The 26900-nt window shown below is 43.9% G+C and overlaps 1 protein-coding gene across 1 annotated transcript in view; it reads right to left on the bottom strand.

Annotated features, from left to right (window-relative positions):
* The window catches only part of LOC126473738 (facilitated trehalose transporter Tret1-like), a 181490-nt gene that overhangs the window by 27250 nt on the left and 127340 nt on the right, over nucleotides 1–26900 (bottom strand). The window contains exons 4-5 of the mRNA XM_050100986.1: nucleotides 14169–14444; nucleotides 7918–8136 (exon numbers count right to left, since the gene is read on the bottom strand). Of these exons, the coding sequence (XP_049956943.1) occupies nucleotides 7918–8136; nucleotides 14169–14444 (495 nt within the window). The remainder of the gene's footprint in view (nucleotides 1–7917; nucleotides 8137–14168; nucleotides 14445–26900) is intronic.

Here is a 26900-nt window from a genome sequence, read left to right as displayed (position 1 = left end):
CACGAAGTCGGCGTAAAACATCCAAAGGTGTTCTATAGGATTCACATCAGGACTCTGTGCAGGCCAGTCCGTTACAGGGATGTTATTGTCGTGTAACCACTCCATCACAGGCTGTGTATTATGAACAGGTGCTCGATCGTGTTGAGGATGCAATCGCCATCCCCGAATCGCTCTTCAACAGTGGGATGCAAGAAGGTGCTTAAAACATCAATGTAGGTCTGTGCTGTGATAGTGCCACGCAAAACAAATGGGGTGAAACACGATCACACCATAACACTACTGCCTGCGAATTTTACTGTTGTCAACTACACACGCTGGCAGATGACGTTCACCCGGCGTTCGCCATACCCACACCCTGCCATCGGATCGCCACATTGTGTACCGTGACTCGTCACTCCATTCAACCTTTTTCCATTGTTAAATCATCCAATGTTTATTCTCCTTATACCAAGTGAGGTATCGTCGGGCATTTACCAGCGTGATGTGTGGCTTATGAGCAGTCGCTCGACCACAAAATAGAAGTTTTCTCATCTCCCGCCTAAATATCATAGTGCTTGCAGTGGATCCTGATGCAGTTTGGAATTCCTGTTTGATGGTGTAGATAGATGTCTACCTATTTCACATTACGACCCCCTTCAACTGTCGGCAGTCTCTGTCAGTCAGCAGACGAGGTCAGCCTGTAAGCTTTTGTGCTGTATGTGTCCCTTCACGTTTCCACTTCACTATCACATCGGAAACAATGGACCTAGGGATGTTTAGGAGTGTGGAAATCTCAAGTACAGACGTATGACGTAAGTGACACCCAATCACCTGACCACGTTCGAAGTCCGTGAGTTCCCTGGAGCGCTCCATTCTGCTCTCTCACGATGTCTAATGACTACTGAGGTCGCTGATATAGAGTACGTGGCAGGAGGTGGCAGCACACTGCACCTATTACGAAAAAATATGTTTCTGGGGGTGTCCAGATACTTTTGGTCAGATAGTGTAAGCTTCAAAAAGTGTTGTTAGAATTGAAAATAGTCCATTTGTTGAACATCTGGAGGTAGTTAAGGAAAAGTAGATATGGTAACAAGATGAGCACCTCCACATTACAGACCCACTGTGGGAGGCTTTCTGAATGAAATCTTTGATAAATGCATTGGCAGACAAGGTATTATTGATTGGCCACCACGGACCCCAGATATCACAGACTTGGATTTTTCAGTCTGAAGTGTACTACAAAATGAAATTCATTCTGGCGAGATTCGTGATTCGAGCGTTTGAATGAACGAATCCACTCATAATTTGTAAAAACCTGCAGTCCTAGAAGATTTGTGATAGAATTCCTAAATAGGTGTTGGAATGATGCAGTGTTTGCTCAGAACGGTGTGGAAACTACTTTGAGCATCTTTTGTAGATTTACTGAACTCTATACCTATTTCTGTGTTGTTAATAAATTTGTATTTTCGTTTGGTTAGTATTATTACTCCAAAGGCAGCTTTGACAACTGACTTACGGCCCACCCTGTATAGAGACTGGACTGACAGCATCACAAAGTTTCATGGTTGTAATCGACTTTTTCAAGGTAATAGCTAATTTTTGTTTCTACGTCGTGTAATCGGTATGTATGCGACAGTATGTGACCTAATATGTTCTAAAACGCTGAGTACAGAAATGGCATTCTCCAATGTTCATACCTCGAGTTGTGCTGGTGATAAAACGGTAGGGTCAAGTGTTCTGGATAGACAGTGGTCTACGGACCATTTGCATACCCAGAAGAAGTATTACTATTCTACAGTACAGAGTCAAATTATGAATGTTATGTACTTCCTCCTGCTTAGGTAAATGGAGCAAATCGGTTGGTTCCCTGTGCATTTGATGTAGTCTACAGTGAGCTTGATGGAACTTATGAAGGCACCACTAGTTCTTGGGTGGTTCCTCGGAAAACCCCCACAAAGATGTTTTTTTTTTTTAACTATATTTTCGCCGTTACCAGCGGACCAAAACCCAGCCCAAGATTACGAGGCAGCTATGAACAGCAAACGGCTGTAGCTTTTATAATGTATTCTTAAGATACTAATCTCAAACAACCTCCACATCTTTATCCGTGTCCTAGATAAAGAGGTTCAACCTTACATACTTGTCCACGTACAATACGAACGTAAAATACAGTGTTAGGCGAAAAAGTAGCTTATAAAGCTATGTAACACGGAAAAATTTCCTGTCAAGTGTCTCCGTTATCATGTGAGAACCCCATGTTGTAGCACTGAAGCACATACAAAATTTTTATGCTCGTAAAATCCGGTCTGAGGAATAAAACAGTTTTGCATTATTTCAGTTCCATATAAGTAGAATATCTAAATTTTTGTGACCAATACGTTTCCTTTCATATGAGTTACACGTCCTGCTCAGCAGGGAAAAGAAGGAAACCAGCAGAAAAATGCTCCTATCAGAGCAAAAAAATGCGAATATGTTCGTGTTTATGTAAAAGACTCTGATTGAAAAGTGGGGTACCAGCTGGCGCATTCTACCTTCCTCATCACCTTCAAAAATGTTCCCAAAAATTTTGGCATGCCACCATATCTGCAATTTTTATGCTGGGAGAGAAGAAGATGATGGCAGCGGCAAAGAGACAGAAAAGTAATAAGTTCTGGAAGATAGTAGACAGTGGTTGTGTCAAGGAAACAGCGAAGGAGACAATGGCAGTGTAAGAGAAAAAGGGGAACACGGTGGCAGTGAGACATAATTGACAGTGACAGAACTGTGCTAGAAAAAGAGTGAAGGATAATGAAAGACACAGTGTATGGGAATAACAATGAGGAAGAAAGAGAGATACTGACAGGGAGAAAAGACAGCAGAAGTAGGAAGGAAGGAATGAGATACTAGCAGCAAGAGAGAGCAAGAGGGAGACAGTGACAATGAGAGAAGACTGTAGCAGTAGGGCAGGATGGTGGAGACTGTTGCTGTCACATGCGAGATACTGGTAGAGAGACAGAAAGAGAGAATGACAATGAGTAGGGCTGAATGAGTGAGTGAGAAACGGCAACTGGGAGTGCATGGGTAAGAGCAACTTACAATGATGGACTAGTGGGTGTGAGTGAGCTATAGTCAGGGGAGCTTGTTGGAGTTTGAGATGAATTGCACGTTAAAAAAAGTGGGAATATATTCGCACGTCAAAACTTTTGGGAAAAATTTTAAAGGTTCTGAGGAAGGTACGAGGGTAATCCCAAAAGCAAGGTTCAAAATAATGGCTCTGAGCACTATGGGACTCAACTGCTGAGGTCATTAGTCCCCTAGAACTTAGAACTAGTTAAACCTAACTAACCTAAGGACATCACAAACATCCATGCCCGAGGCAGAATTCGAACCTGCGACCGTAGCGGTCTTGCGGTTCCAGACTGCAGCGCCTTTAACCGCACGGCCACTTCGGCCGGCCCAAAAGCAAGGTCTCCTATTTTTTTATAAGTACATAGTCCTGTTTATTTCTACAGTGGTTTACATCAGGATAAAGCTTGAACAGTTAGCTATTTTTCAACATAATCACCATTTCTGTCGATGCGCTTTTGTAGACGCTGTGGCAGTTTTTGTATGCCCATGTCATACCAGCTCGGCGCCATGCTGTTCAGAAAGTTATGAACTTCTTCTTTCACCTCGTCGTCAGAGTTGAATCGCTTTCCGGCCAAATGTTCTTTTAACTTAGGGAACAGGTGATAGTCACTGGGTGCCAAGTCAGGAGTATAGGGTGGATGGGTGATGATGCTCCACTGAAACTGTTGCAGGAGAGCAGCGGTTTGCCGAGCGATGTGTGGGTGAACGTTGTCATGGAGAATGTGTACGCTCTTGCTCAACATTCCTCTTCTCCGGTTCTGAATTGCCTGTTTGAGTTTTTTCAGAGTCTCACAGTACCTGTCAGCGTTAATTGAAGTCCCAGTGGGCATAAAGTCGACCAACAATACCCCTTTCCGATCCCAAAAAACGGTTGTCATGACTTTACCGGCAGACTGTGTTTGTTTGAATTTCCACGGCTTTGGGGAAGAAGGATGCCGCCACTGGCGTGATTGTTGCTTGGTCTCAGGTGTAAAGTGGTATGCCCAGGTTTCGTCACCCGTGACAATTGAGTCCAGAAAGTTGTCCTGTTCGGTTGCAAGGCGGTGAAGAAATGCGCGGGAAGCATCAACTCGTTGCCGCTTGTGGTCCTCAGTCGACATGCGTGACACCCATCTTGCACACACCTTCCGCTAATTCAATGTTTCCGTTAAAATTCTGTGAGCAGGGCTTCGGAAAACCTCGGGAACCAACGTGCAGGGATCATACAAGGTGATCCGTCGGTCTTCACGCATGCTTTGCTCAACCTTCAACACTGTCCCCTCAGAAATTGACGGTCTCCCGCTCCTTTGTCCGTCGTGAATTTCGGTCCGACCAGCTTCAAACTCTCTACACCACTTACGAACATTTTTGACGCCCATGCACGACTTACGATACACTTCCGTCAATTGGCGATGGATTTCAATCGGCGCAATGCCCTTTGCGTTCAAAAACCGAATAACAGCGCGCAATTCGCACTTGGCGGTAACATCCAATAGGAGCTCCATTCTCAACGGCTGCCAAGCCAAGACTGAGCGCCTCAGCGCGGCGTGCAGATGTTCACACACAGCGCGTGAAGCACTCTTCGTTAACAGTGTGACCAACTGCCACACAACAGAGTTCTGTACTTATAAAAAAAATAGGACACCTTACTTTTGGGATTACCCTCGTAGGATGAGACAATTTTTTCCCCAATTTTATGAAACATACATAACCCACTGTCTGACACTTTTGAGTGGGTCTATTAAGACTAACTAACTCTGCTATTAGTACTACAGAAGTGGTTTGTTAAGGCATGCACACTATCTATTTAATAAGCAACATTGTGCTACATGTGAATGATCGGCCTCTTAGCCTCTCTGGAATCCTCCCAGAGAGTTGCCCTCCCTAGCCACGTAGAGGCGGGCCGCTACTACTAGAAGAAACCACTCCATTTATACTACTCTTTTATTCCCCCCCACCACCATACTGAGCTAACTACTACTACTACTACTAGCTACTACAAGTCAAAGACTTAAAGAAACATATTATTTACATATTTACAATTGCGCATTAGATCTGAAGCGCTTTTACCCTCTCCCAAGGTAGGCTCGCTGGGCCTCCCTTGAGATTTTATTTACCAATTTTGCGAAATTGCTGAATAATTCGCCATTTGTCAATATTTCATTTACATTCCTTGTTTGCAGAAGCTGTCTCTCAATTGAGACAGCCTGTTCGTATATTGGACACTCAAACACTGTGTGTTCTGGCGATCCTTCGTGGGCACCACAGTCACACTCCGGTGTTGGCCTTTTCCCTATTTTATGCAGGTACGTGGGATAGGGACCGTGACCTGTGAGGAAGTGAACTAGGCCCTGCGAGGGCTTCATTATCTTGTTCTTTAGTCTTTCCCTTACTGTGGGTAGAAACCCGTGGACTCTACGGCCCGTACTGGACCCATCCGATTCGTCCTGCCAAATGTCAAGCATTATTTCTCGGATGGCTTTAACGCTTACCAGAGGACTGCTCATTATATTTTGCACCTTGTCGATGTTCTGTTTGCGCAGCCAGTAGAAGGCTGCGTGCTGCCTTATTATCAGGTCTAGTGGACATAGACCTATGATTACCATCAGTGCATCTGTTGGACTTGTGTTGAATGCTCCAATGCATCTCAACAGAACGTTCCTCTGTATTCGCCTGACAGCAGCGGCAGGCCGCACCAGAGCTAACCTGTGGGCCCACACACTGGATCCGTGCCCTACTATTGGTGCCAATATACTGTTATGATAGATATTTATTGCTTTTGACGGCAAATGGAATCTTCTTTGTCCAATTGATATTATCTTATTGAACAGAGCTAAGGACTTTGTCGTTATTTGCTCAATATGCGGAATGAAACTTCAATTCTCATCTAGATATACCCATAAGTAACGGGCATATCTCTGTCGCGACACTGCCTGGCCATTAATTCTGACTATTGGGTCCCTATTTAACCTGCCTTTTAAGAGCATATACAGGGTGTTACAAAAGGGTACGGCCAAACTTTCAGGAAACATTCCTCACACACAAATAAAGAAAAGATGTTATGTGGACATGTGTCCGGAAACGCTTAATTTCCATGTTACAGCTCATTTTAGTTTCGTCAGTATGTACTGTACTTCCTCGATTCACCGCCAGTTGGCCCGATTGAAGGAAGGTAATGTTGACTTCGGTGCTTGTGTTGACATGCGACTCATTGGTCTGCAGTAATAGCATCAAGCACGTCATTACGTAGCATCAAGAGGTTAGTGTTCATCACGAACGTGGTTTTGCAGTCAGTGCAATGTTTACAAACGCGGAGTTGGCAGATGGCCATTTGATGTATGGATTAGCACGGGGCAATAGCCGTGGCGCGGTACGTTTGTATCGAGACAGATTTCCAGAACGAAGGTGTCCCGACAGGAAGACGTTCGAAGCAATTGATCGGCGTCTTAGGGAGCACGGAACATTCCAGCCTATGACTCGCGACTGGGGAAGACCTAGAACGACGAGGACACCTGCAATGGACGAGGCAATTCTTCGTGCAGTTGACGTTAATCCTAATGTCAGCGTCAGAGAAGTTGCTGCTGTACAAAGTAACGTTGACCACGTCACTGTATGGAGAGTGCTACGGGTGAACCAGTTGTTTCCGTACCATGTACAGCGTGTGCAGGCACTATCAGCAGCTGGTTGGCCTCCACGGGTACACTTCTGCAAATGGTTCATCCAACAATGTGTCAATCCTCATTTCAGTGCAAATGTTCTCTTTACGGATGAGGCTACATTCCAACGTGATCAAATTGTAAATTTTCACAATCAGCATGTGTGGGCTGATGAGAATCCGCACACAATTGTGCAATCACGTCATCAATACAGATTTTCTGTGAACGTTTGGGCAGGCATTGTTGGTGATGTCTTGATTGGGCCCCATGTTCTTCCACCTTCGCTCAATGGAGCACGTTATCATGATTTCATACGGGGTACTCTACCTGTGCTGCTAGAACATGCGCCTTTACAAGTACGACACAACATGTGGTTCATGCACGATGGAGTTCCTGCACATTTCAGTCGAAGTGCTCGTACGCTTCTCAACAACAGATTTGGTGACTGATGGATTGATAGAGGTGGACCAATTCCATGGCCTCCACGCTCTCCTGACCTCAACCCTCTTGACTTTCATTTATGGGGGCATTTGAAAGCTCTTGTCTACGCAACCCCGGTACCAAATGTAGAGACGCTTCGTGCTCGTATTGTGAACGGCTGTGATACAATCGCCATTCTCCAGGGCTGCATCAGCGCATCAGGGATTCCATGCGACGGAGGGTGGACGCATGGATCCTCGCTAACGGAGGACATTTTGAACATTTCCTGTAACAAAGTGTTTGAAGTCACGCTGGTACGTTCTGTTGCTGTGTGTTTCCATTCCATGATTAATGTGATTTGAAGAGAAGTAATAAAATGGAAAGTAAGCGTTTCCAGACACATGTCAACAAAACATATTTTCTTTCTTTGTGTGTGAGGAATGTTTCCTGAATGTTTGGCCGTACCTTTTTGTAACACCCTGTATAGCGATTTTTGTAGTGCAAGAGACATTTTAGTCTTCTCACACCAGTTTGTTTACAGACCAATAGCCAGTCGTGATCGATCTTCGATCACATTACGAGTGTCACCTTCCAATGAGACAGCTGGAATTCCACTTTTCAGTCAGAATCCTTTAAATAACCAGAATAATATTCGCAGTCTTTGTGCTCCGATAGTGTAATTTTTCCGCTGGTAGATAACAATAGCAGCAACGGTCCTGTTGGAACTCCCCAGGGTGACCCCAGCCTTTACTTCACTCGTGGAGGGCGGAATCACCTGTGCGCTGGAGATTGGGCTGTCGCTGGCGGCCATGTTGAGCAGGTGCGTGCCGAAGAAGAGCACGGCGTTGATGCCGGTGAGCTGCTGTAGGGTGACCAAGGCCAGCGACAGCAAGATGGCGCGTACGGCCGCACGGCTGCACCAGCGCCGCGCCCACGTGCCGCCGCCGCTTCCAGCTCCAGCTCTAGCGTCGCTCTGCGGCGGCGACAGGCACGCCTGCGCAACAGCCACAGCTTCTGTCCACATTGCATGCCGGCACCCCCAGATAGCGGTTAGACACAAAATCCTAAATTCAGAGCGGAAGACAGGGTGTTAAAAAAAAAAAGCATTCCGTATTTTGAGAGTTGGTAGTATAGACGAAAACAAGAAAAAATTTTCTAGTAAACATTGGCTCTGAAATGCGTCCCTTAAGAGCTTTCAGGATTTGTTCACCTTCGCTACTGTGAGAAACATCTCTTCTTCCGCATGGCTAATAGGACCTTGATAGTGACCGGGCCAAATATCTCACGAAATAAGCATCAAACGAAAAAACTATTAAGAACGGAACTCGTCTGGCTTGAAGGGGGAAACCAGATGGCGCTATGGTTGGCTCGCTTGATGGCGCTGCCATAGGTCAAACGGATATCAACTGTTTTTTTTTTTTTAAATAGGAACCACCGTTTTTATTACATATTCGTGTAGTACATAAAGAAATATGAATGTTTTAGTTGGACCACTTTTTGATAGATGGCGCCGTAATAGTCATAAACGTACAAGTACGTGGTATCACGTAACATTCCACCAGTGCGGACGGTATTTGCTTCGTGACACATTACCAGTGTTAAAATGGACCGTTTACCAATTGCGGAAAAGGTCGATATCGTGTTGATATATTGCTATTGTGATCAAAATGCCCAACGGGCGTGTCCTATGTATGCTGCTCGGTATTCTGGACGACATCATCCAAGAGTCCGGACCGTTCGCCGGATAGTTACGTTATTTAAGGAAACAGGAAGTATTCAGCCACATGTGAAACGCCAACCACGACCTGCAACAAATGGTGATGCCCAAGTAGGTGTTTTAGCTGCTGTCGCGGCTAATTCGCACATCAGTAGCAGACAAATTGCGCGAGAATCGGGAATCTTAAAAACGTCGGTGTTGAGAATGCTATATCAACATCGATTGTACCCGTTCCATATTTCTATGCCCCAGGAATTGCACGGCGACAACTTTGAACGTCGTGTACAGTTCTGCCACTGGGCACAAGAGAAATTGCGGGACGATGACAGATTTTTTGCACGCGTTCTATTTAGCGACGAAGCGTCATTCACCAACAGCGGTAACGTAAACCGGCATAATATGCACCACTGGGCAACGGAAAATCCACGATGACTGCGACAAGTGGAACATCAGCGACCTTGGCGGGTTAATGTATGGTGCGGCATTATGGGAGAAAGGATAATTGGCCCCCATTTTATCGATGGCAATCTAAATGGTGCAATGTATGCTGATTTCCTACGTAATGTTCTACTGATGTTACTACAAGATGTTTCACTGCATGACAGAATGGCGATGTACTTCCAACATGATGGATGTCCGGCACATAGCTCGCTTGCGGTTGAAGCAGTATTGAATAGCATATTTCATAACAGGTGGATTGGTCGTCGAAGCACCATACCATGACCCACACGTTCACCGGATCTGACGTCCCCGGATTTCTTTCTTTGGGAAAAGTTGAAGGATATTTTCTATCGTGATCCACCGACAACGCGTGACAACATGAGTCAGCGCATTGTCAATGGATGTGCGAACATTACGGAAGGCGAACTACTCGCTGTTGAGAGGAATGTCGTTACGCGTATTTCCAAATGCATTGAGGTTGACGGACATCATTTTGAGCATTTGTTCCATTAATGTGGTATTTACAGGTAATCACGCTGTAACAGCATGCGTTCTCAGAAATGATAAGTTCACAAAGGTACATGTATCACATTGGAACTACGGAAATAAAATGTTCAAACGTACCTACGTTCTGTATTTTAATTTTAAAAACCTACCTGTTACCGACTGTTCGTGTAAAATTGTGAGCCATATGTTTGTGACTATTACAGCGCCATCTATCACAAAGTGAAAAAAGTGGTCCAACTAAAACATTCACATTTATTTACGTACTACACGAATACGTAATAAAAAATGGGGTTCCTATTTTAAAAAACGCAGTTGATATCCGTTTGACCTATGGTAGCGCCATCTAGCGAGCCAAACATAGCGCCATCTGGTTTCCTCCTTCAAGCTAGACAAGTTTCGTTCTTTGTAGTTGTTTCGTTTGACGCTTATTTCGTGAGATATTTGGCGCGGTCACTATCAATGGACCACCCTGTATACTGCCGAACAGGTTAACTAGTATCTTTAGTTCCTATCGAACGATTTGCCTACCCTGCTATAGGAAGTACCATTGCAACAATGGCTGCATATGTAGTTCACGCATGATAGAGCATCAGCTCATTTTCTCCACAGTTCCGAGAACATCTCGCAAAGACATTTTATGAGCAGTGCATTGGTCGGGTAATTCCCTACATTGGGCAGCTCGTCCCCTAGTTCCTAATCCCTTGGATTTTTGGTTGTGGGGACACTTGAAATCTTTGGTGTATCCAAGCCCCATTAATGATATATAAACATTACAGGAACGCATCGCCAGTGTGAATCAGCGCATTCATGAGCAACCAGGAGTTTTTCAGCGAGTGCGCGATTTCCTAACATGTTCGACGGAAGCATGACTTACTGTGAATAGACACCATATTGAGCACCTTCTTTAGTGATGGCTCACAACTGCAGGACGTTTTTAATAGCAAGCACATTGCATTAGAAGCTCTACTGTTTCACAGTGACTGATAAACGCGTTCTCATTTGTTTACTGTATTCTGTAGGTCGTTTCTAATAGCGAAGGTCTTGCAGTTGAAGAGATGTATTTCACAGCAGTGAAGATGAATAAGTGCTCATTGGTATTAAGTTATGCATTTTTAAGTTCATGTGTACTGGAAATTTTTGTGTTTTCATCCACACTACCCTTCTGAAAATATAGAATAGTTTTTTTAACGCCCTGCACACAGCGTGCTTCAGATAACATGTTCTTCTCTGTAACTTATAAAATAAGAAATAAAAGGCGTATTTGGGCTAAATTCAAGAAACGTTACTTTTTCTGTGGAGTGGTGTTCCAGGAAATTACAGCAACGAATAATAATTTCGTAGATGCAACTTCTTTTTCTATTATGAAGTTGACTTATGCAAACCAACTCTGCAGAAATCTGTTATTTCCAATTACTGCCAATTTTCGTTAGGGAACTACAAATGTTCAAAGTTTTAGGACGTTCAGGTGTCACAATGTTCGCGTATGTGAGTTGCTCAAACGAGTGCCTATTATCCTGAACACACAACTAAATGCGCCCTCTAAATGACCTATGGATGAGATGTAAAGTTGTTGGTGGCACGGTGTGAACAGCTTGCTCGAAGCGGTGTTTGCATTCATCGCCGGTTGGTTTGTGGAATGTTTCCTTACACTGCTGCACACAAGCAGATCGGAATGCACAAACAAAAGAGGTTCAGTCTGCCACGGATACTGACATGGAATAAACAAGGAACACACAGGCATCGTGCATGTTGACATGTTGCTGATCCTTAAGGAATGCCGACACTGTGCCTTGCGAAGTGTTATTTTCTCTGATGAATCCACGCTCATAAATTATAGTGCAGTGAACCGTCATAATATGCATTACTGAAAATTCTAAGTGGGTACGTAATGCCGATCGTCAATGGATTTGGTATTTTAATGTGTGGTGTGGAATTCTTGTAACTCAGATCACCGGTCCACACTACTTCACAGGTACTTTGACGGGTGAGATGCGGTCTTCGATAGTGTAGGTGCTCTTCTTGAAAATGTATTCGGGGCAGTTAAATGAAAAGGACAAAGACTGAGAAAAAGTAAGTAAACTGTTTATTATTTCAAAAGTATTCGCCGTAACAGTTAATAGATTTATCCCACTACGTGAGAGGATGGTCAGCGCCTGCATGGAAAAATGTTTGCAGAGGTCTACAGAATCGTGATTGTACCCAGGCGTGCACCTCCTCGTCTGAAGCAAATCGCCGGCCGAAGTGGCCGTGCGGTTAAAGGCGCTGCAGTCTGGAACCGCAAGACCGCTACGGTCGCAGGTTCGAATCCTGCCTCGGGCATGGATGTTTGTGATGTTCTTAGGTTAGTTAGGTTTAACTAGTTCTAAGTTCTAGGGGACTAATGACCTCAGCAGTTGAGTCCCATAGTGCTCAGAGCCATTTGAACCATTTTTTGAAGCAAATCAACGGCCACTAATGTCTTTTTTCCAGGACTTGAAAACCATGGTGGGGAGACATCAGAACTACACTCATGCTCATAAATTAAGGATAATGCTGATACATGGTGAAACAACGCTCTTGTGGGCGGTTTGCGGGTTTAAATCACCTCAGGGTATGACCATGCCGTGCATTTGACTTGCAGTCGTCACACAGTGGCGCTGGCAGCAGTCCACGCAGAGGTGTGTTGGTGTCAGAGTACGGTGCAGCGAATAAGTGTGCAGACATTTTCAGACGTGCTACTGGTGACTGTGTGTTGAAGATGGCTCAAAGAACACATATTGATGACATTATGAGGGGTAGAATGCTAGAGCGATTGGAGGCTAGTCAAACACAGCAGGTCGTAGCACGGGCCCTCCGTGTGCCAGAAAGTGTGATCTCAAGATTATGGCAACGATTACAGCAGATAGGAAACGTATCCAGGCGATACAGCACGGGACGTCCACAGTGAACAATACCACAAGAAGACCGATATCTCAGCATCAGTGCCCACAGACGGTCACAGAGTACTGCAGGTAGCCTTGCTCGGGACCTTACTGCAGCCACTGGAACACTTGTCTCCAGACGACTGAACAAATATGGTTTATTCGCCCAAAGACCTGCAAGGTGCATTCCACTAATCCCTGGTAACAGGAAAGCCCGTAATGCCTAGTGTCAAGAACACAGTACATGGTCATTGGAACAGTGGTCCCAGGTTATGTTCACAGACGAGTCCAGGTATAGTCTGAACAGTGATCCTTGCCAGGTTTTCATCTGGCGTGAACCAGGAACCAGATACCAACCCCTTAATGTCCTTGACAGGGACCTGTACGGAGGTCGTGGTGTGATGGTGTGAGGTGGGATTATGATTGGTGCACGTACACCCCTGCGTGTCTTTGACAGAGGACCTGTAACGGGTCAGGTGTATCGGGACGTCAATTTTCACCAGTATGTCCGCCTTTTCAGGGGTGCAGTGGGTCTCGCCTTCCTCCTGATGGATGATAACGCACGGCCCCACCGGGCTGCCATCGTTGGGCCTTGAAACAGAAGATATCAGGCGAATGGAGTGGCCTGCCTGTTCTCCAGACCTAAACCCCATCGAGCACGTATGGGATGCTCTCGATCGACGTATCGCTGCACGTCTTCAAACCCCTACGACACTTCAGGAGCTCAGACAGGCACTGGTGCATGAATGGGAGGCTATATCCCAGCAGTTGATCGACCACCTGATCCAGAGTATGCCAACCCGTTGTGCAGCCTGTGGTGATCAGATCCCATATTGATGTCGGGGTACATGCGCAGGAAACAGTGGAGTTTTGTAGCAGATGTGTTTCGGAACGGTTTTCTCAACTGATCACCAATACCGTGCACTTACAGATCTGTATCGTGTGTGTTCCCTATGTGCCTATGCTATTAGCGAAAGTTTTCTGTAGCGCCACGTTGTGTGGCACACCATTCTGCAATTATCCTTAATTTATGAACAAGAGTGTATATGGAGGATGTCTGAGGGCTTCCCAGGGAAACTTTTGCAACGTCCTCGAAACAACGTGCCAACAAAATGCCGTCCATTTGTTTTCAAGGTAGTTCTATTGTAAATACGTCTAGGATTTCAAATGGTTCAAATGGCTCTGAGCACTATGGGACTTAACTGCTGAGGTCATCAGTCCCCTAGAACTTAGAACTACTTAAACCTAACTAACCTAAGGACATCACACACATCCATGCCCGAGGCAGGATTCGAACCTGCGACCGTAGCGGTCGCGCGGTTCCAGACTGTAGCGCCTAGAACCGCTCGGCCACCCCGGCCGGCCGTCTAGGATTATCACCGTTTGTGTCTTGTGTGTCTAACCGCTACAGGTGCGGTACTATGTGGCTACAAGCAAGCGACAGTGAGAGGGTCGATGCACCTCCATTTTCTGGAGTTCGGCCTTGACACCGGCGGCGGGCCGGCCACGCAGCCGCATCAGCGCCTCCTCGGCGAGGTCGCGGCGGCCGCGGGACAGCAGGAACAGCGGCGACTCGGGGGCGGCAGCCAGCATGGCCAGCAGGAAGAGCACGGGCGTCGCCGCCGACACCATGGACAGCTGCGCCGCCGTCGTGAACGGCCCCACGCAGTACTCCACCAGCAGACCGCCCGTGATGAAGCCCTGCATCAGCGAGCCCAGCGTGCCGCGCACCTCGTCCTGCCGAACGGTACAGATCCACTCAACAGGTGGATCCGAGACTTGTCCCCTTGAGAGCTGGGCCACCATTACGAAGTAACCCAAACAGAAATTCATCAGCAGGACACTCGTGATGAAGGCCAGCGTCAGAAAGCCTATTGTGTCATGCACCTCACCTTGTAGAAAACATCTCCAACCAACAAACAGCGCCAAGAAATCTCTACCAACATCTAATCAACTGTCGTGAAGGGCCACCTTCGATTCACCACCAGCAGGCTGTTCATATTGAAACCCTATATCGGTGAGCCGAATGGACTGTGAACCTTGTCCTGTAGGCAGCACAGCTCCACTCATCAAGTGTACTGAAGCTTTGCCCTTCTCTCAGCTGGGCTTCCATCATGAAGAGGTTGAAAGGTCTCTGTTGGATTCCTTTCATGTTAATTTCTTAAAACTGTTGTCATTTACGGCATACATTCCACTTCTAAATTTACTGTGGTGTTTCTGACTATCTGGGAGGAGACTGAGCAATGGAACGTGTTACTTTTACACATAATCAAGAACGATCTGTCACACTACTACACTTTAAAACACAGTTTATATGTAATTCATGTCACACAGTCTCATACGGAACCTACATCCGCTTTCTTTTATATACTGTATATGATAAGATACTGTCATCCCCCTTCCCTTCTGTGTGAAAGGACGAATGAGCAAATGTATTTCTTGTTGCATGCTTGATGGTAGCAGACAAGCCTGTCTGCTAGAGAACAGTAGGACCAACGTCGGAACAGGTAGCTACGCTTTCTAAAAGCAAAGAGGTTTCTATTCTTGGTATGGTCCCGTCCATCCCTTGTCATGCTGGTATAGGAAGCTGCCTCTCTGGTCACTTCCGTTTTGTATCTGGAAGCACCCTCGGTAGGGGCCCACGGGCAGTCTGTTTGCGGCGAGCGTCTGAAGTGGTAAGATCTCCAGCTAAGCGCTTCTCTGCTAAGTCCGTAGGACAAAGGATTTCTTAACTTCAGCCTAACTGAAAATTTAATCACCTTTATTTCAGGTTTAGATCTAAAACGTATAATGTTATCTTAAATTGCAACGCAGTGTAATTCGAGTGTGAAGTTCAGAATATCTTCCAGTAGTTGCTTTCTCATTACTTTGTGAGTAAACCACGTGTTGATCAGTAACTCTAACTAACATCATCAATCTTAAATGTGAATGTCCGTGAGATTATAACGTCTCGTCTTGACAATATTTTTCAATATAGCAACTTTTCTTTATGTTCAACCCATGTGGGGTGTACTTTGTGACACCAGTACCACGTGCTTATACAATTGTTTGACCCATCAGGTTAACAGTAAGACGATAGTAACCAGTTCGAGGTTTTTCTTTTGTAATTTGTGTTTCGATGTAATTTATTTTAATTATCAAAATGATTGTGGAGTTACACTCTTTGTGTAAACCAAGTTGACCACGTGAAGCATGTAGTGTAATCATCAAAGTAGCCCTCAGTTATTCTTTTCGGGAAGATTTCACAGAGAGTTAGTATGAATTTAGTATACCAGTGTGTGGTAATTTCATGACGGACAGGATTGCGCTAGGAATGTAACTTCTTTGGGTGAAAATTGAATCGGTTGGTTGCGGTTAATTTCCTCTTGCATATGTTTCAATGTTCTTCGTGTGTTATTTTATGAATGCAGTGTTGTATGCAGTCTCCCAATCTTGGCTCTATATTTGATGTGTTCCGTAAGTTTACCAACTCACATTTTCACAATTCTAAATAAGGCAGCAGTTTAGTTATGAATCAAGTTTAATACGCTGAAATTTTAACGGAACAATGACCAAAGTTAAAATAAATGTCCAAATATAAACTGATTTATTTCTTTTTATTTAAATTCTCTTTTTATGTATATATATCACCGGTTGTCTTAAGATGACTAGTAAAAGTTTATAATTAACGTTAGTCTGGTTGGGAATTTGGTAGAGTAGACTGGATACCTGGTGAAACAGTTGGTCAGTAATGCAAGGATAAGTTCCCCAGATAGCTCACGGCTTTTAACCCGCTTTTATTATCTTGAATATCAGCACCGCTTTCAGAACAAATTAATGCATCAACATTACAAGGTCCACACAGTAAAGCATTAGGCCACTCATGATGAAGGCCTGCATCAGGAAGCCTGCTGTGCCACGTACCTAATCCTGTAGAAAATATCTCCAACTAACAAAGAAATCCAAGAAATCTCTACCAACATCTACTCCACTATCATGAATGGCCACCTTCAATATTCCACCAACATGCCACCTGTTTTAAAGCACTGTATCAGTGAGCCCAATGCGCTGTGCATTTCGTCCTGCAAGAAATGCAGCTCCACTCATCAAGTGTACTCGAGCTGGTCCACCATCATGTATAGCTCCACAAAATAAACCATTAGGTCACACATGATGGAGGCCTGCATGAGGAATCGTACTGTGCCATGCACCTAACCCTGTAGAAAACATCTCCAGCCAACAAAAGAGATCCAAGAAATCTGTACCATCTACTTCATTGTCTACAAGGACCAGCTTCAATATTCCACTGGTAGGCCAACAGTGTTGAAACCTTGAATTGGCGAGCCCAACAGGCTGCGCACGTCGTCCGGCCGGCAACACAGCTCCACTCATCAAGAGTACTCAACCTCTGCCCCCCTGACAGCTAGACTGCCATCATGAAGAGCCCAATAGTTATTGTACTGAAATGCAGGGGGATGTGCAACGAATTGACGTATGGTGCAGAGAATGGCAAATGAATCTCAAAGAAGACAACTGTAATGTGCTGCGAATACATAGAAAGAAAGATCCTTTATCATTTAGCTACAACATAGCAGGTCAGCAACTGGAAGCAGTTAATTCCATAAATTATCTGGGAGTAGTTATTAGGAGTGATTTAAAATGGAATGACCATATGAAATTAATCGTCCGTAGAGCAGACGCCAGACTGAGATTCATTGGAACAGTCATGAGGAAATGCAGTCCGAAAACAAAGGAAGTAGGTTACAGTACACTTGTTCGCCCACTGCTTGAATACTGCTGACTGGTGTGGGATCCGTACCAGACAGGGTTGATAGAAGAGATAGAGAAGATCCAACGGAGAGCAGCGCGCTTCATTACAGGATCATTTAGTAATCGCGAAAGTGTTACGGAGATGAAAGATAAACTCCAGTGGAAGACTCTGCAAGAGAGACGCTGAGTAGCTCGGTACGGGCTTTTGTTGAAGTTTCGAGAACATACCTTCACCGAGGAGTCAAGCAGTATATTACTCCCTCCTACGTATATCTCGCGAAGAGGCCATGAGGATAAAATCAGAGAGATTAGAGCCCACGCAGAGGCATACCGACAGTCTTTCTTTCCACGAGCAATAGGAAACTGGAACAGAAGGGAGAACCGGTAGAGGTACTCAAGGTACCCTCCGCCACACACCGTCAGGTGGCTTGCGGAGTATGGAAGTAGATGTAGATACAGTAAACCATTACGTCATCATACTGAAGGCCACCAGGAAGCCTACTCTGCATGCACCTCACACTGTAGAAAACATCTGCAATTAACAAAGAGATCCAAGAAATCGCTGCCAGCGTTTAATCCACTGGCATGAAAGCTTACCTACATTATTCCACTAGTAGTCTGCCCATGATTAAGCCCTGTGTTAGCGAATCCAGTGAGCCAAGCACTATGTCCTGCAGGCAACACAGCTCCATCCAAGAAGTAGACCAACTTAAATGATAAATCAGGAACTTGATTAAGAATAATACCCTACATCGATATATTCCAAGCAGTAATAAATGTGAGTTTTAAACTCACACTCCACTATGATTCCTTGTGGCTTTAGTGTAAATTTTAAAAGGAATTATCGGCCATTATTCACCTTACTAATGTCTTGTACACAGATAGGCACCGACAGTGTTCGACAGTGGAATATTGTTGCGTTGTTATGATGCCTTGGAATAATTTAATGAATAATCTGGTAAAGTTATATCAAGTAAAACTTGATATTTTTCATTGGATTCAACCCTATCGCTAATACATACACTAAAGTTTTTTCTTAGACCTTAGATTCTCACTTACCTGCAGTACACAGATAGAACTTCAATTCAGCGAATAATAGTGAATAATTTACATACTCAATATTTTTTAGATTATTTTAATTTTTCATATTTTATGCTAAGTTCATTTAACTATAGGTAATTATATATAACAAGATATAAATTATAAGCTGGCTTAATAGTGACAGGACAAAGTGAAATAATAAACTTTTAATCAATTTCTATTGTTATAATTCTAATTGATGCCTTTTTTGTTTCTTGCTAAGCAACATTTGGGTGGAAACCGATTACAAACGAAACCTATTTTGAAGAACAATGTGATGCAACTTTTGCGCCTAGAGGAGATGACTTCTGTCAATGCCGATGAATGCAAGCTGAAAAAATATCTTACAGATTTCATTCCATCCTGTTTGCAACCAAGCTGCTCTTTAAAAACTAATTTACATTGAGCGTGGAGACTGATAAAGGCTTTCTCTTGTAGTTAATGACTATATTTAGAAAGATTTTTGGGTGCAATATGAATTTGCGTACGTACTGCATGAAAAAGATGGACAGATGCGGCTAAATTTTTTTTTAACTTTATCACCATTATATTAATCGTCTTTTCAGTCAGTAAGATTAAAAATGGTTGATAATTGTCAAATTTATAGTGACGTAGAGACTTCGAATTTTTTTCAAACTATTTACGTTATGATAAAGATAGTAATCAGGACTAATCAGACGAAAATGGATCATTTCGACCACAGTGATGTTGAATCCAGTGCCAAAGTAGATCAGTCAGTTACTCATACAAGTCAATAACAGACAATTTAACACAGTTATTCCAAAAAACTGTTGTATTAGCACGGACAATGTCTGTAGTGCTAAATGGGGTAGGTGACATTTCAGCTGTACAAATACGTACTATAAAAATGTTATGGGTAAGCAAGAGGCTTTGTTACACATGAAAGACCTGATGATTACATGAATTTGTGAAAGCCAAGACGCATTGCCATCTTCTCAAACACTCATATCGTTTGAAATTATTGAAATTAAATTAGTTGGTGGTTTGCCTGAGGTACAAAAACAATAATGGATGGACTACCAGGTACAAACCAAACACAATTTGTGCTATCAAAAACAGTTCAAGATCTGTCTGGTCGAATCAGTCGTATAGCAGCAGACCATGAAAAAGACGCCCACAAACTGTTTAAAGCCAGAGCAAGAGGCTCACAGATGAATTTGTTGCCTCAACTTCTACAAAGAAAATACTTATAACAGAGATAACGGTTTCCAATCAGCAGTAACAAAATTTAATAATGTGTTTTCTAATGAATATGGAAGCTACATAAACTACACACATTAAAAAAAGTTTTGCATCACCCCGGTTCCCACAACTTCTAAAGATAGACGTTGATTGTTGATTTTGTATCGCAGACACAGTCCCTTTGTCTGTTCAGATATCACTATACCTGTCCAAAGATGTAAACAACTATGCATAAGCAGCGCCTATTAGACGGAGGGGGTCCGACAGCCGATCAGTTCCAGTCATTCCACCAGGAAGGAGGTACACGGCTAGTACTGTTTCTAGTTCAACCGTGCCTAGACGGTCAAAACCGCGGTTCGATCGCGTCCGCATTGTTACTTTGTGCCAGGAAGGGCTCTCAACAAGGGAAGTGTCCAGGCGCCTCGCAGTGAACCAAAGCGATGTTGTTCGGACATGGAGGAGATACAGAGAGACAGGAACTGTCGATGACATGCCTCGCTCAGGCCGCCCAAGAGCTACTACTGCAGTAGATGACCGTTAGCTACGGATTATGGCTCGGAGGAGCCCTGATAGCGACGCCACCATGTTGAATAATGCTTTTCGTGCAGCCACAGGACGTCGTGTTACGGCTCAAACTGTCCGCAATAGGCTACATTATGCACAACTTCACTCCCGACGTCCATGGCGAGGTCCATCTTTGCAACCACGACACCATGCAGCGAGGTACAGATGGGCCCAACAACATGCCGAATGGACCGCTCAGGATTGGCATTACGTTCTCTTCACTGATGAATGTCGCAAATGCCTTCGAACAGACAACCGTCGGAGACGTGTTTAGACGCAACCCGGTTAGGCTGAAGCGTCCAGCGTGCGAAGCAAGGTGGAGGTTCCCTGCTGTTTTGGGGTGGCATTATGTAGGGCCGTCGTACACCGCTGTTGGTCATGGAAGGCACCGTAACGGCTGTACGATACGTGAGTGCCATTCTCCAACTGATAGTGCAACCATATTGGCAGCATATTGGCGATGCAGTCGTCTTCGTGAACGACAATTCGCGCCCCCCTCGTGCACATCTTGTGAATGACTTTCTTCAGGATAACGATATCGCTCGACTAGAGTGTCCGGCATTTTCTACATACATGAATCCTATCGAACATGCCTGGGATAGATTGAAAAGCGCTTTTTATGGACGACGCGACTAATCAACCACTCTAAGGGATCTATTACGAATCGCCGTTGAGGGGTGGGACAATCTGGACCAACAGTGGCTTGATGAACTTGTGGATAGTATGCCACGACGAATACAGGCATGTATCAATACAAGAGGACGTGGTGGTGGTGGTGGTGGCTAGTGTTTAACGTCCCGTCAACAACGAGGTCGTTAGAGACGGAGCGCAAGCTCGGGTTAGGGGAGGACGGGGAAGGAAATCGGCCGTGCCCTTTCAAAGGAACCATCCCGGCATTTGCCTGAAGCGATTTAGGGAAATCACGGAAAACCTAAATCAGAATGGCTGGAGACGGGATTGAACCGTCGTCCTCCCAAATGCGAGTCCAGTGTGCTAACCACTGCGCCACCTCGCTCGGTGAGGACGTGCTACTGGGTATTAGAGGTACAGGTGTATACACCACCTCTGAAGGTCTCGCTGTATGGTGGTACAACACGCAATGTGTAGTTTTCATGAGCAATAAAAAGGGCGAAAATGATGTTTATGTTGATCTCTATTCCAATTTTCTGTACAGATTCGCCGGCCGAAGTGGCCGAGCGATTCTAGGCGCTACAGTCTGGAACCGCGCGACCGCTACAGTCGCAGGTTCGAATCCTGCCTCGGGCATGGATGTGTGTGATGTCCTTAGGTTAGTTAGGTTTAAGTAGTTCTAAGTTCTAGGGGACTGATGACCTCAGAAGTATAGTCCCATAGTACTCAGAGCCATTTGAACCATTTGTTTGTACGGGTTCCGCAACTCTCGGAACCGAGGCAATGCAAAACTTTTTTTGATGTGAATATGTTCAGACAGAACTGCAGCAAATCAAATTAACAATAAATTTTCAGCAATTTGCAATTCAGAATCTGTCATTGCTTGACAGAACCCCTCTCACTTTGATGCCAGTGCTCGTACATCAATTGTATCGATGAATAACGCGAGAGCTGCGACGAATTTTGCCTGGCCTCTTCCGGAAGAAAGTTTTTTTAAAAACATAGACAATTTCAGATATTTATACTGGTCAAGAAACAGTTCACCCAGTAGTTTCACTATCCTTTCTCGAGTGCACTGTCACACTCAAGGTCAGACATGCAAAATGTTAATTTTGTGGAAGGGTACGCAGCCCTGCGAGCAACTGAAACAGTTGAGGTGTGCCACTCGTATGATAATTTTGAAAGATCCTTTCTTTTCTAGGTACTGGTCCTCAAGTATAAACGTGTGGCTGTCACAGGAGATTTTTAATCCTGAGCCATTCCATACCATCCAACGAAGTATGCTAAAGTATTTTGAAGAATACATAAATAGGTTTAGGATGAGCCGTTGTGTCATTGGGACATGTTGCAGATTCTAAAGGCTAATTTGCTTAGAGAAGTCAGTGAAAAATTAATAAACGCCTCTTAAATCGACTTGGAGGAGTTTAGGACAGTCCTCGATTCGACTGATTTGATCCAGACTCAACAGAGAGTAGGAAAGTCGAGCAGCAGAAGCATAATAACGATAATATTTCATACGGTAACCGTAAATAAAGGCGCAAAGGAAACAGGTGTAGCCTTGGCTACCGAGACAACAACATCCATGTAACGACGGGATTAACATTCGGATTGAGCTTTATTGTAACAAATGTAACAATCGGCTTTACAAGCCAATGTAGCTAAATATCTGGTTACAATAATTCTCGATACATGTGCTGCTGCAAATGTTGTTATCTGTGGTTTATATAAGAGATAAGTGAGAGACAAAAGTACTCGCTTAACATGTCACCAACTACAAGATCATGGGAGCTGTAGGCGCCAGATCTAGAAGTGTAAAGATACAGTTCCGCCTGCCTACAAACGTAGGAAACATAGCTACAGAATGCAGGTTCCTAGTAATAGATGATTTAGTGATAGGCTTTATTCTGAGCATAGATTTCCTACGTACCAGGTGTAACAACAACAACACGTTCTGGATCGAGGAGGCTCTCCTGGAAGACGTAGTTTCATTGAGCCTCGGATATGCCGTTCCGACGCCTATACAGCATGGCAAAATTCCATAGGCACTAAATGGAAAAGTATTGCGACGCTATGAAGAAGTAAAGTGCCGATACATCAAGAGCCATTGCTGTGGTTGTATGTGTGCTCCGTGCCTCGCCATCTTGCCGCCTGCCAACCGCCGCATCGATACGAACAGGTTGAAACTTTTAGTACTGTATTCGTGTGGACCAGTGTTAATTTTGTTCCATACTGTTCAATAACAACTTAAATTTTACCAGAACTGTCCTATCATTTAATTATCCTCACAACTAACCTAGCCAGGGTCCTTTCCAAATGTTGTGCAATCCGAGTGTCCCGAAATGAAGAATTAAAGTTTATGTTAATAATAATTACCTGCAGACCTAGCCATGTTAGAATGATGTTTAAAGAACTTTTTTGTTAATGAACCAATAGACGAATAACAAGGTCTGACAAAGTTGGAAGATAATTTTGATATTGATTTAGTAATGAAGCTTAATTATTTCGAGACAGATATAATGGTATTTAAATGAGCAGGAAATAAGACAAAAAAGAGTAGTAAATCATATATTGGAAATCTTGAGGGCATAATGATTTCAGTAATTAATTGTTTTAATACAGTGATCATAACAGTTTCAGGCCCCCCCCCCCCTTTTTTATTCATTTGAATTCTGAAGTATTCTAAACTGATTTGACCAGCAAAGTTAAAGCCAAAATAAAAACCAAAATTTATCAGTGTTTTACCATTATCAAAATTGTCATTGTGTGTGTGTTTCGAAAGTACTATTTCTAGGGTAACCTATGTCCGATTTTAATCAGATCAATAGACAATACGAAGTTTTGTAGTAAACATTATAGTGTGGTGTCATGTATCTATGGTTTATCCATATCAGTACAGAAAGTGAAATTATCAGTTCAGTAGATTTTCTGGTTCTAAAATTTACCATATTATGCAGTGTTATTACGTGTTGTTTTGCAAGCACGTACATCAACTTGTACAGGGAAGAAACTCAGTTAATGCCTAATTTGGCTGGCGACTGTATTATTAACAAATTGGTAGCATCTTCTGTGTTGTTTCTTGTCCGTCCTGACGTGTAGTTGCATTTCGGAATTGCTTGACGTATCATTGTTATTACAGAGTGGGTGTAAGTCTGATTTTGCCTCCATTCAGGTACACGCGGTCAACATATATCCGAAAATCCTTTCTCATAAGGTGAAGCCCGTCAACTTACCATAGTACAGGCTTTAAAGAGTGTGCCCCGAAAGCGCAGCGTTACACAGGGATGCAAGAATCGATCTCAGGTACACGGTATTTTCTAATAGATGGTGTTAATGTGTCCATTTACTTATTAAGAACTGACTGTCACAATAGCAAATACTGCCATGGGTTAAAAATAATAATAGTTACTAGTCAGAGTAAAAACACAGTTGGGTAGTAACTTGAAACAATTACTTTTGATGGTATTAAGGAGCATAGGTATTATTTAACCTTCGACCAGTGATTTTATGTGGCTAAGATACCAAAGATATATTATGATGTTTTTGTAGACAAACCACATATAATATGAGGCTACGAGTGCCTCCTAGATATCATCATACACGAGACTTAATGTCACTGTTCTTGTTCCATTTCTTTGGCGAAAAGAGCCACAGTTAACAGAAAGATGTAATAACTGTTATCTACATTCTGACCTGAAGTTTCTTATCTAACTCTAAATCAGTTACATATTTCCACATGGCTTATCGATTATAAGTTAATAACCAGCATCCCTAGCAATACCTTCCCAGTAATATGTCAAAATAGGAGGATGCCACTTCCTTGTATACATCTTTTCCACGACTACAAGGTCCTAATGAAATTATTTATCAAATTTTTCAGAAACGTCTCCATAATTTTCAGGGAAGAAGTAATGGATTGCAAAAAGGAAAAATATTTTCAGAGACATGTTGCAGCCGAGCTTTTCATAACATGACAACAGTTCACTCATAGGCTAGTTACAATTTTGTGCTCTCCTATTTCTTCAGAAATCGAAACAAACATTTTTAAAATGTTTCCAGGCAGGCTCTCCACGGTGTGGGCCAACGAAAAATTCTCTTTGGCTTTCGATTCACTCAATGATGAGAGCTTTCCCCTCACATGCCTACATGTTTGCTTTCGCGATTCATTTTCTTTACAAAATTTTTCCTGATTTATACACTTTGGTGACAAAGATATGGGATACCCCTAATATCTTGTCGAACTACCTTTTGACCAGCGTAGTACACCAATTCGACGTGTTATGGATTCCACAAGTCGTTGGAAGTCCCCTGCAGAAACATTGAGCCACGCTGCCTCTATAGCCGTCCACAATATCGAAAGTGTTGTCGGTGCAGGAATTTGTGCACGAACTGACCTCCCGTTTATGTCCCATAAATATTCAATGTAATTCATGTCGGGAGATCTGGGTTGTCAAATCATTCACTCGAATTGTCCAGAATGTTCTTCAAACCAGTGGCGAACAACTGTCACTCGGTGACATGGCGCATTGTCATCCATAAAAATTCCATTGTTGATTGGAAACATGAAGTCCATGAATGGCAGCAAATGGTCTCCAAGTAGCCAACATAGCCATTTCCAGTCAATGAGCTGTTCAGCTTGACCAGAGGACTCAGTCCATTCCTCTTAAGCAAAGCCCACACCATTATGGAGCCACCACCAGCTTGCACAGTTCCTTGTTGGCAACCTGTGTCCATGGCTTTGTGGAGGTCTGTGCCCACTCGAAGCCTACATCAGCTCTTACCAACTGAAATAGGGACTCATCTAACCAGGTCACTGTTTTCCAGTCATCTAGGGCCCACCCGATTTGGCCACGAGCCTAGGAGAGGCGCAGCAGGCGATATCGTGCTGTGAGCAAAGACACGTGCATCGTTCATTTACTACCATAGCCCATTAGCGCCAAATTTCGCCGGACTGTCCTAACGGATACGTTCATAGTACGTCCCACATTGATTTCTGCGGTTATTTCACGCAGTGTTGCTTATCCGTTAGCTCTGACAATCCTATTCAAACACCCTGCTGTCGGTCGTTAAGTGAAGGCCATCGGCCACTGCATTGTCATGTTGAGAGGTAATGCCTGAAATGTGATATCCTCGAAACACCATTGACACTGTGGATCTCGGGTTATTGAATTGCCTGACGATTTCCGATATGTTGTGCCCCATGTGTCTTGCTCCGACTACCGTTCTGCACTCAAAGTCTGTTGATTCACCTCGTGTGGCCATATTCAGGTGGGCAACCTTTTCAAGTGAATCACCTGAGTACAAATGACAGCTCCGGCAATGCACTGCCCTTTTTTACTTTGTGTACGGATGCTACCACCATCTGTACATGTAGATATCCGTACCCCATGAGTTTTGTCATCTCGTGTATAAAAATCACTTCATAATAACAAGTTAGAATCATTTCTGCCCACATACTAACTGAAGTAAGATGATGAGTGGGTGTGAGCTGAGCACTGAACAATATTTTTGTTACATTTTTTCATAACTGACATATGTAGCAATGATACATATGTTAGCAATAAGTTTGCCGGCCGCTGTGGCCGAGCGGTTCTAGGTGCTTCAGTCCGGAACCATGCTGCTGCTACGGTCACAGGTTCGAATCCTGCCTCGGGCATGGATGTGTGTGATGTCCTTAGGTTAGTTAGGTTTAAGTAGTTCTAAGTTCTAGCGGACTGACGACCTCAGATGTTAAGTCTCATAGTGCTTAGAGCCATTTGAACCATTTTTTAGCAATAAGTTTGTACTGTTTTTCTTTGTGAATGAAAAAATTTGCAAAACAAAAGCCGCATCTGTTGTGGCAATACCCCTCAGACCAAATTTCACCACCTGTGGCAAGGCAGGCAAGCTAGTTGCCTGTGCAGTCCTGATACTTGGGCTGGAATAGTGATGTAACAGCATGGTTCGAGATTCCAGTCCGCTACAGTGGCA

The sequence above is a fragment of the Schistocerca serialis genome, chromosome 4 (assembly GCF_023864345.2).
Source record: "Schistocerca serialis cubense isolate TAMUIC-IGC-003099 chromosome 4, iqSchSeri2.2, whole genome shotgun sequence".
NCBI classification, from domain to species: domain Eukaryota; kingdom Metazoa; phylum Arthropoda; class Insecta; order Orthoptera; family Acrididae; genus Schistocerca; species Schistocerca serialis.
Note: the sequence above shows the minus strand (reverse complement) of the source record. Positions and strands in the feature narration are given on the sequence as shown.